A 12,411-nucleotide genomic window follows, 5' to 3' on the forward strand; every position below is an offset into this window, starting at 1 on the left:
GCTGTGAGCAAGGGGTAATATTTGTGTGCTGATGAATATATAGGGTACGGGGTTATAACGGCTGCAGGCAAACCCTTGGGCCTGGAAGGATGGGCAAAGGGAAGAGAACTCTTACCTTGTTAGGCCTGTCTCTTGTAAACAGCTGTTTTTAACCCAATCTAAGACTGTCATTTAACAGGTGAATTTAACCCTTTATATTTATTGTAATTCCTATTTGCATTTATTTCCTCTACCTTAGTTTTTGTGTCCCGATTCATACATTTTTTGGATTGATCCTTGCAGAACTATTATTTATTGAGCATCTCTGGGTGCCGGGGGCTTTATAGTTGATTTTCTTTATTCTCACAAGTTTAATACTAACATCCTAATTTTATAGATGAGAATGGAGACTCAGAGAGCTTAAGTGTCTTTCCTAAAATCACACAGTTTATAAGAGGCCTTAGCATGAATGAAATCACAGAAAGGTGGGTGGAACGTTGGGCTCCCTCCTATTTGGCTAAATGCTTATTTACCAAACCCCTGTTCTGGTCTTGGAAATCAAAGCAAAATAAGAACTCACCTGGGAATGGTAACTGGAAACTATTCTAAAGGTCATCTGCTGGATGGAAGGCCTGATGGGAATGGTTGAGACCTGATGCCAGCCTGCTGGGATCTCAAGATAGAGGGAGCAGGCAGGCACCCAAACAGCTTTGCCATCTACTGGTACGCCTTTATCTGCCCAGTCTTGGGAGCAGTAGGAGAAAGGCAGCAGGGAAGAGGTGGAACTTGAAATAGATCTCAAAAAAAAAATTTAACAGAAGGAATTGGAAGTAAGGGTATTCCAGGCAGCAGAACAGCTTAAGCAGGGGTGAGTGAGAGGGTGGGGAGTAGGAGAGTTGTTTGGCTGTGGTTTAGGGGAGTTATCAGATGGAGGACTAGAAAGGTGGCCTGGGGGATGGGAAGGAGGGGTCTGAAGCATCAAGAGGAGACCTTTGGTTTTAATCCTTGAGCTGTAGACTTCTGAGTTGTCCCTTTTTAAAAAAGATTTTATTATTTTTAGAGAGAGGGGAAGGGAGGGAGAAAAATATCGATCAGTTGCCTCTTGCATGCCCCCAACTGGGGACCTGGCCGGTAAATCAAGGCCTGTGCCCTGACTGAGATTCAAACCTGCGACTTTTCGGTCTGTGGAATGATGCCCAACCTACTAAGACACACCAGTCAGGGCGAAATGTCTCTTCTTGATTGAACATTCCACACTTCTGCCTTACTCATTTTTGTGTTCTCAGCCTTTGCCTATGAGGTGATGTTATTACTCCTATGCTACTAATGAGGACAGAGGTTCAGAGAGGCCAAAATGGCTGACTCTGGATTATATGGTAAGTTGTATGTATATATGATATGACTGCTATAAATAATTTACCAACTTTGGTGGTTAAATGATTATTAGTCAAAAATGACATGGGACCCACTTCTTAACTGATCATGACACCAGTGATCAGAAGAGATCAAGGTTCACTACCATGCCCACTGTTATTTCTTGCACACTTAATAATGTGCCAGGCATTGTGCTAAGTAGGCGCTTATTTATTCTTCATGATAACCTTGTAGGGACTTAAATTCCTATTTTACAAATCAGGAAACAGGCTCTGAGAGACACCATGAGAGTGACCTGTCTTTTGTATTAGGCAGAACTCTCAGCCCTAAATCCAAGTCCTTTTTATACCCACAGTTTAGGAGGAAGGGAGCCTGGTTTCAGACCCTCCAACACTTGGAGCAGTAACTCTGGAACTATAACCCAAGTTCCCTAAAGGCAAGACTAGCACCAGGGAATGCTGCCCACAGCGCCCACCTCAGCCACCATACCATGGTGGTGTTCAGGAACATGACTTCTCAGTAGAAAAGGGGGAGGGGGGCACTGTTCTTCTGAGCCAGAGAGGTTAAATGCCTTATTTCTCATCACAGCCATGCTGCTCCCTCCAAGGGGCCCCTGCCTGTGTGTTAGCATACTTCCTTTCCTTGTCTGCCTCCACCCAGACACAGTAAATACCTTTCCAGATGTTCCCATCTGTGAGATCCCGTGTAGCCCCCCACCCCCAACTTCCGGTCCTCAGGGATTCTGGTTTATTATCCAGGCCCTTTTCCCTTTCCTCTTTGGAGGTGTCCTGCCAGTCTGGTCTCAACCTTATTACCTCTGATCTCAGGTCTGCTAATCTGTCATGTGGGTGACACTGACCAGGTACCCACAATGGAAGATGATATGTCTCCTAAGCTCCCAACCCAACCCTGACTCCTGATGTCTGGGCTCTGCCATCAAAGCTTCATGGGGAAAGAAGGAATTGGCTAAGGGTCCTGTAGTATCTAATCTGGTTGTGGCTGGATTTTTTTTTTCTCCAGGAAAGGAAACCATTCCTAACAATTGTTTTAGTCTCTACCAGGGCCAATGGTCATGGCCTACTGGACCATAAGTTCTGTAAGGAGAGGATCCATATTGGACTTGTTCACAATATTCACAGCACCTGGTACACATTAGGTGCTCAGTACACATTTGCTGAATGGATATATAGGTTGGTCTTCCATGTAGTCGTCTGGACCCAGCAGCTAAGTGGTTTTATCACTAGTGGACTAGATCTTTCTTTGGCTTTGCATCCCTGGCCCCATCCCTGGGGGCCAAATGGTGCCTGGTTGGTGAGCAATGTCGGGTAAATACAGGAGCAGTGGCTGCAGTATGTTCCCAGTATTCTCATTAATGATGACATTTATCAGCAGTAGCTGTGGTACAGGGTACAAAAGGTTCTTATCCTGTGGGCATGCAGCCTAAATGATAGAAAACAAAACAAGCAACTTGCAGCTCCCCCCTCCCCCCCATATTTCTTGTTAAGGCACAAGAAGCATCACTATCTCAGATTTATAACAAGAATAGCAGGAATAATAGTAGGGACTTCCCACTTTACAGACAGGTAAAAGGAAGCCCAGAGAAACAGACTTGCCCAGTGTTCAGAACTGTGTTGCTAGTCTACTCCAGAGCACCCACCTTTTTTCTTGTACTCTATCCAGGTGGCTCCCACTGTCCAGTTGAGGTTCTGAAGTTTGCCTCCTGCATACAGGTTATGTCACTGCAGGCACAACCTGGGTCTTCATGGTCCTTGGAAAGAAGGGATTTTAAGGAATTTGAAAGGTGGAAGATTGTGAGTGGACAAGTGGGCAGGGGAGGTGGCTTCAGCTGTGCGGGCCCTTGAGCTTCACTGTCTTCACCTCCAAGGACAGAGATGCATGGTAGTTATCAGGGCTGAGGCAACTGCTCCACATTTTTCTCTCTCAGCCTCTAGAATCTTTCTTGTACACGTCTTTTAAAAAAATCATTTGATACCAGTTCGCAACTTCCTGTTTCCTGCTTACAGTGATTCTGCTGGGGTGCACTGACAGGTAGCATCTCAGCTTTCCCCCTTCTGGCAGTTCAAATAGATGATGTCATTTGCAGTCCTTGTGCCTCAAGGTGCTGGGAGTTTCTATGTGATCCTTGACCTTAGCTGGTCCTTCCTCACAGACCCTGCTCCCACCTCTATCCTGTCTCCCCAAAACAATATTTCAGGTGTTCCCCTTTCTAGGGTCGTTCCAAAGATATGATGCACTCAATTTCTCACAGGCTCAGAGAATCTCTAAGAATGAAATTTCAGGCAACAGCTTGGGACATTTTAGGTGACCCCAATAATTCAGGACCAAGGTTGCTGCCTACTCACTTTTGACCTTAATAACAAAAATCAGTTATTTTACCTGGCAAGGTAGCTCCATTTGTTAGCTCATTGTCCTGGTTCGCCAAGGTTGCAAGTTCCATTTCCAGGCAGTGCACACAAGATTCAACCAGTGGATGCACAATAAGTGGAACAACAGATTGATGTTTCGCTCTCTCTTCCTCTCCCTGAAATCAATAAAAAAATTAAAAACAAAATAAATTTGCAAAAGTTATTTTACTAGTAAAAATAGGCTTATTTGGGAAGAGCAGAGTTGCAAATCAGGACAAGCATGCTATAACAAAAGCCACAGAGACAAGTTCAACAAATGAAGGAAGGAACTTTATTTTATGGAGAAAGAGGAAGTTGGGAGAGGTTGTTTTAAACCAAAGTCCATTGGAGAAAAGAGAGGTTTCACGGAGATAATGGTTTCTCATTGGCTGAGTTGCTGGAGTAGTTGATTTCTTGTAGGAAATGCAATGTACATGCTTTCCTGTTGGTGCTTATAATTGATTTTTTCCTGTTCATTCTTCTGTTGAGGTAATTGACAATTATTTGCCAAATGATAGTACTATGTTAGAGCTCCTCTTTCTGGCCTCTGGCCTCCATTTTAGCGGTTTTCTTTTATTTTCAGAGCACCAAATCGAAGCCCACTGCCAGGTTACTAGCTGACAAAAGCTGGAGTATGAGTGAGGAAGGATTCCTGAACCCCTCCTTTTTACTTGGGAGCCCAGCTCCAGGCTGTCATGGTTAAAAATGCTTGAGGACCAATAGTGTTTAGCTTGGGAGTGGGATAAACCCTCTCAGGCCCCTGCACCTCTGGGAATCCCTGGGAGAAAGGGTGGTGTGGGCACAAGTGGCATCTTTGGGAGCCTCCTAAGGCAGAGCCTTCTGACTGTAGGAACCCATGGCATCGCCCAGTCACAACCAGCGACCCGTTTTTTGTCTGCAGATCCCCCCAGGACAGACAGCCCAATGAGATTGTGTATGGAGTTGTAGCCTTTCTTGTTTGCCTTGGGAGTGGGTAGGGGGAGCTTAGAAAGGTGAAAAGACTGAATGATAGCTCCTTAATGCTTCTTTTCTGTTTGGAGGCCTGCATTCTCTGGATTTGAAGGCAACTTCGAGTGTTCCCCAGTATAAAGGTAGGGGGCAGTATTGTCTAGAGCTGTGGGATGGGGAGAAACACTTAAGTGAAGCACAGCCTTAGGGCCTTGGTAATCGGATTTTCCCCAGGTCCCACAGAGAGCCCTAGCGTAAACCACTGGACTTCTGATGTGGGCTCAGTGAAGGGAAAAGGAGCTTTCGGTTCCTTTAAAGAAACAGCCACACGCTTTCAATCAGCCTGCATATATAATACTATTTGTATTTTAGCCTAACCTAAGCCACATCTCCTTTAAGACTCGTCTTCTGAAAGCTACTTCCCGACTTTAGTAACCATGCCTGAGTCCAATCCTAAAAAGCCACACCTCCTAGAGATCTCCAATCTTTCAGGGTTCCCAGGGTCAATGGAGAGCCCCAACCAAAAGCTTCGCCCTGTGGTAGGGGAGGGGGCAGGGGGGCGGCTACGCGCTCAGCAGTTGTGGCTGAGCACGTGGCAGGAACATGTACTGCAGAAGAAGCTGCACTTGTAGGAGGAACACGCACAGGTCACAGCAGGTGGGCGCCGGCTGCCTGCAGCTGACGCAGGTGGCTACTCAGGGAACCAGCGGTGGTCCCAGGGCTGCGCCACCTTCTTCATCGAAGACTTTTTCTGCAGGGAAATGTCCAGGCTGCCCGAGTCGCCCACTCCTGTTCCACCAGTCCTCACTGGAACTCTTTGGGCTATGGAGGCCCTTGACCAGACATCCGCATCCACTGCCCGCCACCTGCTCCACTCCTGCCCACGGGGCAGCCCAAAGGGCAGCCCAAGGGAACCCTGCCTGCCCCCGAAATCAGGTCCCTCCTCCATCCTCATCAAAATTGACCTGGCCCGGCCTGGCCTGGCCTTCTTCACTCCCTAGGGGACGCCATTTAGCTCCACAGTTTTTAAATACCATCTCTGACTTCTCCCTTCCTGTGTATGTACAGTCTCTCTCAGTTCTGCCTTCACAATAAATCTGGAGTCCAACCACTTCTTCACTTCTGCTGTCCTGGGCCAGCCAGGCCACTATGTTCTGTCTGCTGCTCTGGCCCCTTCACACTGCTCCCTCCAATGCTCCAAAGGAACCTCTCGGAAGACCTATGATGGCATCTCACTCTAGTTTAAAGCACCCCCAATGGTTTTTCTTTGCATTTAGAATAAAACTTAAAAACTTTAGCCCTTGACCCCCCTCCATTACATGCCCCCTACCCACCCACACTCGTCTTTACCACACTTCCCCACTGGCCTTAAATGTGTTTCTGCTCCAGGGCCTTTGAATGTTCTTTGCTGCACTGCCACATACAGGTAGCCACTAGCTGTATGTGGCTACTGAGTCTTTGAAATGTGTAGTGCAACTAAAGAACTGAATTTTCAAATTTAATTTTAATTTAAAACTGAAGCAGTGTAAAATTTTTTTCGCTAAACACAATTTTTTTTAAATCCTCACCTGAGGACATTTCCCTATTGCTTTTTAGAGAGAGAAGGGAGAGGGGGATAGAAATATCCATGCCCATCGATTGGTTGGTTGCCTCCTGTCCAGAGTGTAAGCACGGGGGGCGGGAAATTGGGAATCTGGGATCCAACATGCAACTTCGGTGTGCTCTGACTGGGAATCCAACCCGCGGATTTATTGTACAGGGTGACGCTCCAGCCAGCTGAGCCACATCAGCCAGGGCACTTTATTGTTTTTCTAGGACTACGTTTGACTTTGTTAAAAATTAGCATCAGAATTGAAATGTAAGTGTAAAATATGAACTAGGTTTCAAAGACTTAACACAAGAAAAAAGAATATAAAGTATCTCAACTTCTTTGTATTGCTTACATACTAAAATAATATGTTTTGGATAAATTAGGTCAAATACAATATTAATCGCATATGTTTCTTTTTACTTTTAAAAAATGTGGCTACTAGAATATTTAAAATTATATGACTCCCCTTATATTTCAGTTGGGTGTTGTTGTTCAAGATTACTGAAATTTTCAGTCTTATGTTTAATTGCTGCTACCTTGGAGAGGCCCTTCCTGACCACTCTTTCCTTCACTGTCTCATTACCATGCTTTAATTCCTTCAGTGTTTATTGTATTCTGAATTTATTTAACCTATTTATTGGTTTACTTGCTGTTTCCCTGTTTTCCCCACAAGAATGTAAACTCCATGAGAGCAGGGATATTATCTCCCTTATTCACTTCTATATTCTCAGTATCTAGCATATAAGTATATTTGTTAGTTCCCAGTATCTAGCATATAAATATACTTGTCAATTATATACTTTTATCTGATCTGCTTGTACACTTTACAGAAGACCCAGAGAGGAGCAAAGACTTTCTCAAGATGAGACAGACAGTGCCAGGTCCTACCTCCTAATTCCTAGTCTAGAACTCCCTGCTGTGGTTACAGCTGACCTGATAAACTGAGGCATACTAAGACAGAAATAGTGTGTATATTTCAACAATGCTTTACTCCAGTATTTCCCAAAGCATGGGAATGTGTACCATAGTCGTATGATTTTAAATGGCAAGAATATTAAATAGTGCTGAATCCCAGTGAGAAAGGATTGATTTTTTTCAATCTCATTCAAATTGAAAGGCTCGGTTTGATGCCAATATGTCCTCAACGCCTCCCCAATCTTCCTTCTAACACAGAGCAAGCATCAGATTTAGAGCCTTTGTCAGGAAGCACTATTCAGCTAGATCCACTAACAATGTTTTGTTTTCATTTAAATTATGGTTACCTTCTACTTACGACAAGTGATACTGGTTTTCTATCATAGTTATATAATTTTTTTAAGTTTTAATTTTAAACAAATATATTTAATAATAGATGAAACACAGATATGGGAAAAGTTGTGGGGTTAGCTAGTATAGGGTGATGCTTTCCAGCACGTAAACTATTTTACTCAGCAAACTTCAGTTCCTAGGGCTTCTGTGAGGGTCTGGTGCAGGGCTCAAGGCCAGGAAGCCTTTATTTATTTATTTTTTACCCTCACCCGAGGATATTTTTTCATTACTTTCAGAGAGAGAGTAGAAAAAGAGAAAGAAACACTGATGAGAGAGAAGTCCTGACTGGTTGCCTCCCACATGCACCCAGACCAGGGATTGAACCTACAACCTTTCAGTTAGAGGAGTATGCTCCAACCAACTGAGCCACACCGGCCAGGGCTAGGAAGTCTTTAGGTAGCTGTCAGCTTGTTTTGTACATGTAGGTCTGGAAAATCATTTAGTTCTTAGCCAAAGTGTGGGGGTTCTCCCCTTTTAAGTCCGGTCCCACCTCCACAGTGAGAACTCCCAGGCCTACCTTGGAAGATCTCTTCTTCTCCACCTCTCTTATACAGATCTTTTTGGATTTCTTGTTTAGTACAGACAGAAGACCAAAGACAGTTGTTTCTGGGGTGCTCTGAGCTGCAGTGAAGTAGCAGGAGTTGAGGGGGCTCTGGGAAGCCCCAGGCAGGGGAGAAGCTGAGAGGTTGGCTGGATGAATCACATATTGGTACTTAGGCCATCAGGTTCTTGTTAGCCTGGCTGCTGACCTGGAGCCTGGGACTGGGAGCAAAGTGTCCTCTGAGGGAAGGCCAAGGGGAAATTCCAGAAGGCCCTGGAATATGGACTCAGTGTCTTATACATGGATGGACCTGTGTTTCACATAGTCTTATTTTCATTTCTCAGAGCTTTGGAGCCAGGCAGACCTGAATTAAATCCATACTCTGACATATAATAGCTGCATAGCCTTAGCCAATCTATTTAACCTTCTTAAGACTGTTTCCTCAACTGCAGATAGGCTACTGTAATACCTGCCCTGTAGGGTTGTCTTGAACACAAATGAGGATGTTTGTGAAGTGGAAAGTCTAGCACATCAAAGGGGATCAATCTGTGTTGATGTGCCCCAACTCTCCCTTGCCTTACTTCATTGATATATCTAGGATATCCTCTTTTCCTAGTGAGAAGTAAGACAGTAAGAGTAGTGATTTTCATTTTAGGTTGTGGAGTTAAACACCTGGGTTTGAATTCTGGCTCTGCCAATTGAGAACTGTGTGATCTCATCTTAGTTACTTAACTTTCCTGAGCTTCAACTTCCTTAACTGTCAAATAGGAGTAAAAATAGTACTCACCTCACAGTGCCTAGCACACAATCAGTATGTTTGTTATTATTGCCAGAGGAAGTCAAAACAGAAGCTCCCCAGTGCCAGCTCTAATATTCCCTGAGCAGTCATTCTCAATCCTGGGATGACAGGTCTGGTTCATCCCACTTGGTTATATTCTACAGTATTTCCTAAAGTGTGTTACCACTGATAGGAGTGCTGTGATTCGGTAAGTTTCAGAAATGCTAAGTTAAACCAAGTTCAAGTGTGTTAACTTCAGGCTTTCTCAGACCTTCTAACACGCTAAGCTGCATTTTAGATAGGTGGCATGCAGGGCTTTTGCAAACCAAATGAGTCAAGAGATGCTTTAAGATTATTTCATGGAACGAACAAGAAGGAGCCCTGACCTATGGCAATGGATCCTGATATCAGCCTGGGGAGCATGTTTGACATCTTGAAGCCCCTTTTCATGGGCTAGAACTCAGAAGCTGGGCCCCAGTCGAGGCGACTTACTCACGATAGAGACTGAGGGGGAATCCAGCAGGTTCATGGAGGAGTTGCTCCTCAGGCTCCTGTCATCTCTGGGCTTTTCCGCAGGTGCCAGGTGGCTACAGGCAGTGAGGAAGCACAGGCAGACCAGCAGGGTGGCCAGGAGCAGGTGGGTGACATCCATCTTGGGGGACCTGAGTGGGACAGGACAGGACCTATAAGCTTAGAACCACTCAGCTTCTAGGAGCTAAAATAGAGACCCTCTGTTTGTATATTATGTTCCTGCAACCTGAGTGGGACTTACCCAGAATCACGGGCACATGAGAGCAGAGCTTGTCAGTTTCTTTCTGTTCAGGCAAATTCAGTTCTAGAGTTGGGGAAGAGGGCTTGTTGGAAGGGGCACACCATTCCATATTAGCTGATTTAGAATATATTTAATGCAGGGAGAGGAATGTAAGGGGACTAAATGGTAATGGGAAAAAATACAATAAGGATTAAATAAAATATATAAAATTTTAAAAAGAATATATTTAAGGAATATAACATTGAAGTAAACTGAAGAGTATAAACAGTGTGGTCCCATTTGTGAAAAATATCAAATCTCCCTCAAATGTGTATATGCTTACATATGTCAAAAAAAAAAAAAGCCTGGAAGGACACACATTAAAATTTTAATAGTGATTACTTCTCAGGAGTGAAATTGAGGATGTGACTGAGGTAGAGACATGCATTTCTTCATGTACTTCTGTATCTGAAATTTTTTTTTAGAAGTTTGTATTTGCTTTGTAATAAAAACAATGAAGAATGATATAAGTAAAATATTGGATGCCACTTGACATATCATCAAAGTATTTAAAGAAGCTGGATAGAGAGTTATATTTGGATAGAGAGTGACAATGAGAGAAGGGAATGTGCGGTACCTTCCTCCTTCTTTGTATCTCAAATTCAAGGTAAAGTTTGCTCTCAGCATCTATTACTTTGTCACTAAAACAGGACTTTCTCCAAGTGTATCTTCTTTTTACCTGGGACCCCTTAACTGCCCTGGAACACTCTCAAAGCCTGCTACTCTTGGTTCATTAGCCATTGTTTCTGATAAGCCAAAACCTGGGAGAGGTAACACAATTCTTATTGTGGTTCAGTTTCTCTGCCAAACAAGCTGTATCAAATACTGAGGTCAGGGCCAGAGGAGAAATACCTTGTATTCATAGTTGCCTAGATTTCCCCCACCAGATGTTCAAGGCCTACAAAAGGATCCTACTGCTTGACACATCTTTCACCCATCTGGGCTGCTGGTGATACACATCTATGACAAGTGCAGTTGGTCTGAGCTTAGGAGGTTCCAATGGGCTACTGGCCCATTCCTTAATGTTCACTCAGGCTTATCTGTGACAATAATTTCTGGGGTAGCATGAGGGTGGTTATATGTTTTATATACTTAGTTTTGTCCTGGAATAGGTAATCAAGCAACAAATATTTTTTGAATGCCATGGGAAGCCTTCCATGATCCCCCACTCCAGGGAACTTAATTATTCCTTCTCCCTAAACATACTGTACTGTGATGATTTGTTCATTTGCTTGTGTCTTTTAGACTGAAGGGAAAATCCTGTGCCTTATTCATCTCCATGCCCACCCCTGCCCCTCTACCTCCTGGTCCCAGTGCCTAGCATCATGCACAGCACAAAATAAGGCCTCAGTTAATGTTTCTCTCAATGGAATCAATTTACTGAACGCTCAGTATAGATGAATAACAGAGTCCCTGTCTTTAAATGACTTTTGGTCCTTCAAGGAAGACAACTAACAAAAAAGGGAGGAGAATAGCACTAGAGCTGAGGTACAATGGAAATAAATGCCTTGGGTAGACAGGAGAGAGAGGGTGGTTAAACAGTACAGTGTCTTGGATAATATGGTGAGTTATTCTCAAGCCAGGACCTCTCTGATTTCCTCAGACTCCTTCCAATTTTGGCTGCAGCTCCTGGAGTACTCCCACACTCACTTCTGTGCTGCTCTTGCTGGGTCCTCCTTCTCTCACATGGTTCTGTGTAGCAGACAGGGGTGCCTTTCCTCTCCATTCTCTGTTACCTTTCCCCGTTGGCAGTCTCCTTGAACTTCCTGCCCTAGAGGGTGGCTTCCTGTTATAGCCATCAGGCCAGTGGTAGCCAGATGAGCATAGCCAAGGCCAACGACTGAGTTCTTCATCCATCCTATTTTAATCAGTTATGTTGGCTAGAGCTTTTCTTAAGAAGCCGAACCTCATACTGGAAAGACCTCTAGGTCCTACACATCCGAATCAGGGTAGTGGCCTGGTGTAATGGGAAGTAATAGATGGCCTGCGTCAGGGGTTATAGGTGCTATATTCCTGATCCTCCACTAGGGATAATTCTAGGCATTTCATTACCTCTCCCAATAAAACAGGGAGACCAATTTCCTTCTTGTTCCTGTCTCCTAGGATGTAAGTAACAGGCAGACTACCTAATTTGCAGGGGGATCCATGCAAAAGAAAAATATAGGACCACTTGTTGAAAATTAAGAATTCAAGAAGGCTATAGGAGAGCATTAAACTAAGCATGAGGCCTTCAAAATGTGGAGCTTGTGCAACAGCACAAGCTGCACACCCATGAAGCCAGCTCTGGTTTCAAGGTTACGAAAGTTGACACTGATGATGTGGCATGGTGGCTATGAAGAAGTTTGTGTATTGTGGGAAACATTAAATTACACTTAGTGTCAGCAGTAGTTTATGTAATAATGGGACTGCTCGTAGGCATCACTTGCAGCTGTCTAACCAGGGCCCCAGGCATCAGACATCTCAGTGAAGCAGGGGCCAATGAATGGCCTGGGTTCTAGACCCAGCCCTGCAAGTAATTTATTGTGTAATTCCTGGCAAAATACTTTCTCTCTATGTGCATCTTTTTCTTCACCTATACGAGAAAGGATTTGAATTCAATGTTTAAGTTCTCTTCTAACTCTGACCTGCTATAATTCCAAATGAGCAGCATCCTCTTTAGAGAGGCTGTAAGGCATC

At 44.2% G+C, this 12,411-nt stretch overlaps 1 protein-coding gene and 1 long non-coding RNA gene across 2 annotated transcripts in view; both read right to left on the reverse strand.

Moving 5' to 3' along the window:
* Positions 1-3: 3 nt before the first annotated feature.
* Positions 4-3,976, reverse strand: LOC139440986 (uncharacterized). The gene is made up of 3 exons (XR_011651361.1): positions 3,751-3,976; positions 3,011-3,121; positions 4-2,793 (listed from the first exon to the last, which is right to left on the reverse strand). It is a non-coding gene; the product is annotated as an uncharacterized lncRNA (long non-coding RNA).
* A 708-nt stretch (positions 3,977-4,684) lies between these two features.
* The window catches only part of ASIP (agouti signaling protein), a 69,848-nt gene continuing 62,121 nt past the window's right edge, over positions 4,685-12,411 (reverse strand). Inside the window, 5 exon segments of the mRNA XM_071221771.1 lie at positions 4,685-5,349; positions 5,351-5,424; positions 5,427-5,457; positions 8,123-8,182; positions 9,415-9,586. Coding sequence (XP_071077872.1) covers positions 5,278-5,349; positions 5,351-5,424; positions 5,427-5,457; positions 8,123-8,182; positions 9,415-9,586 — 409 coding nt within the window. The 3' untranslated portion in view covers positions 4,685-5,277.

Source organism: Desmodus rotundus, chromosome 6 (assembly GCF_022682495.2).
Source record: "Desmodus rotundus isolate HL8 chromosome 6, HLdesRot8A.1, whole genome shotgun sequence".
NCBI lineage: Eukaryota > Metazoa > Chordata > Mammalia > Chiroptera > Phyllostomidae > Desmodus > Desmodus rotundus.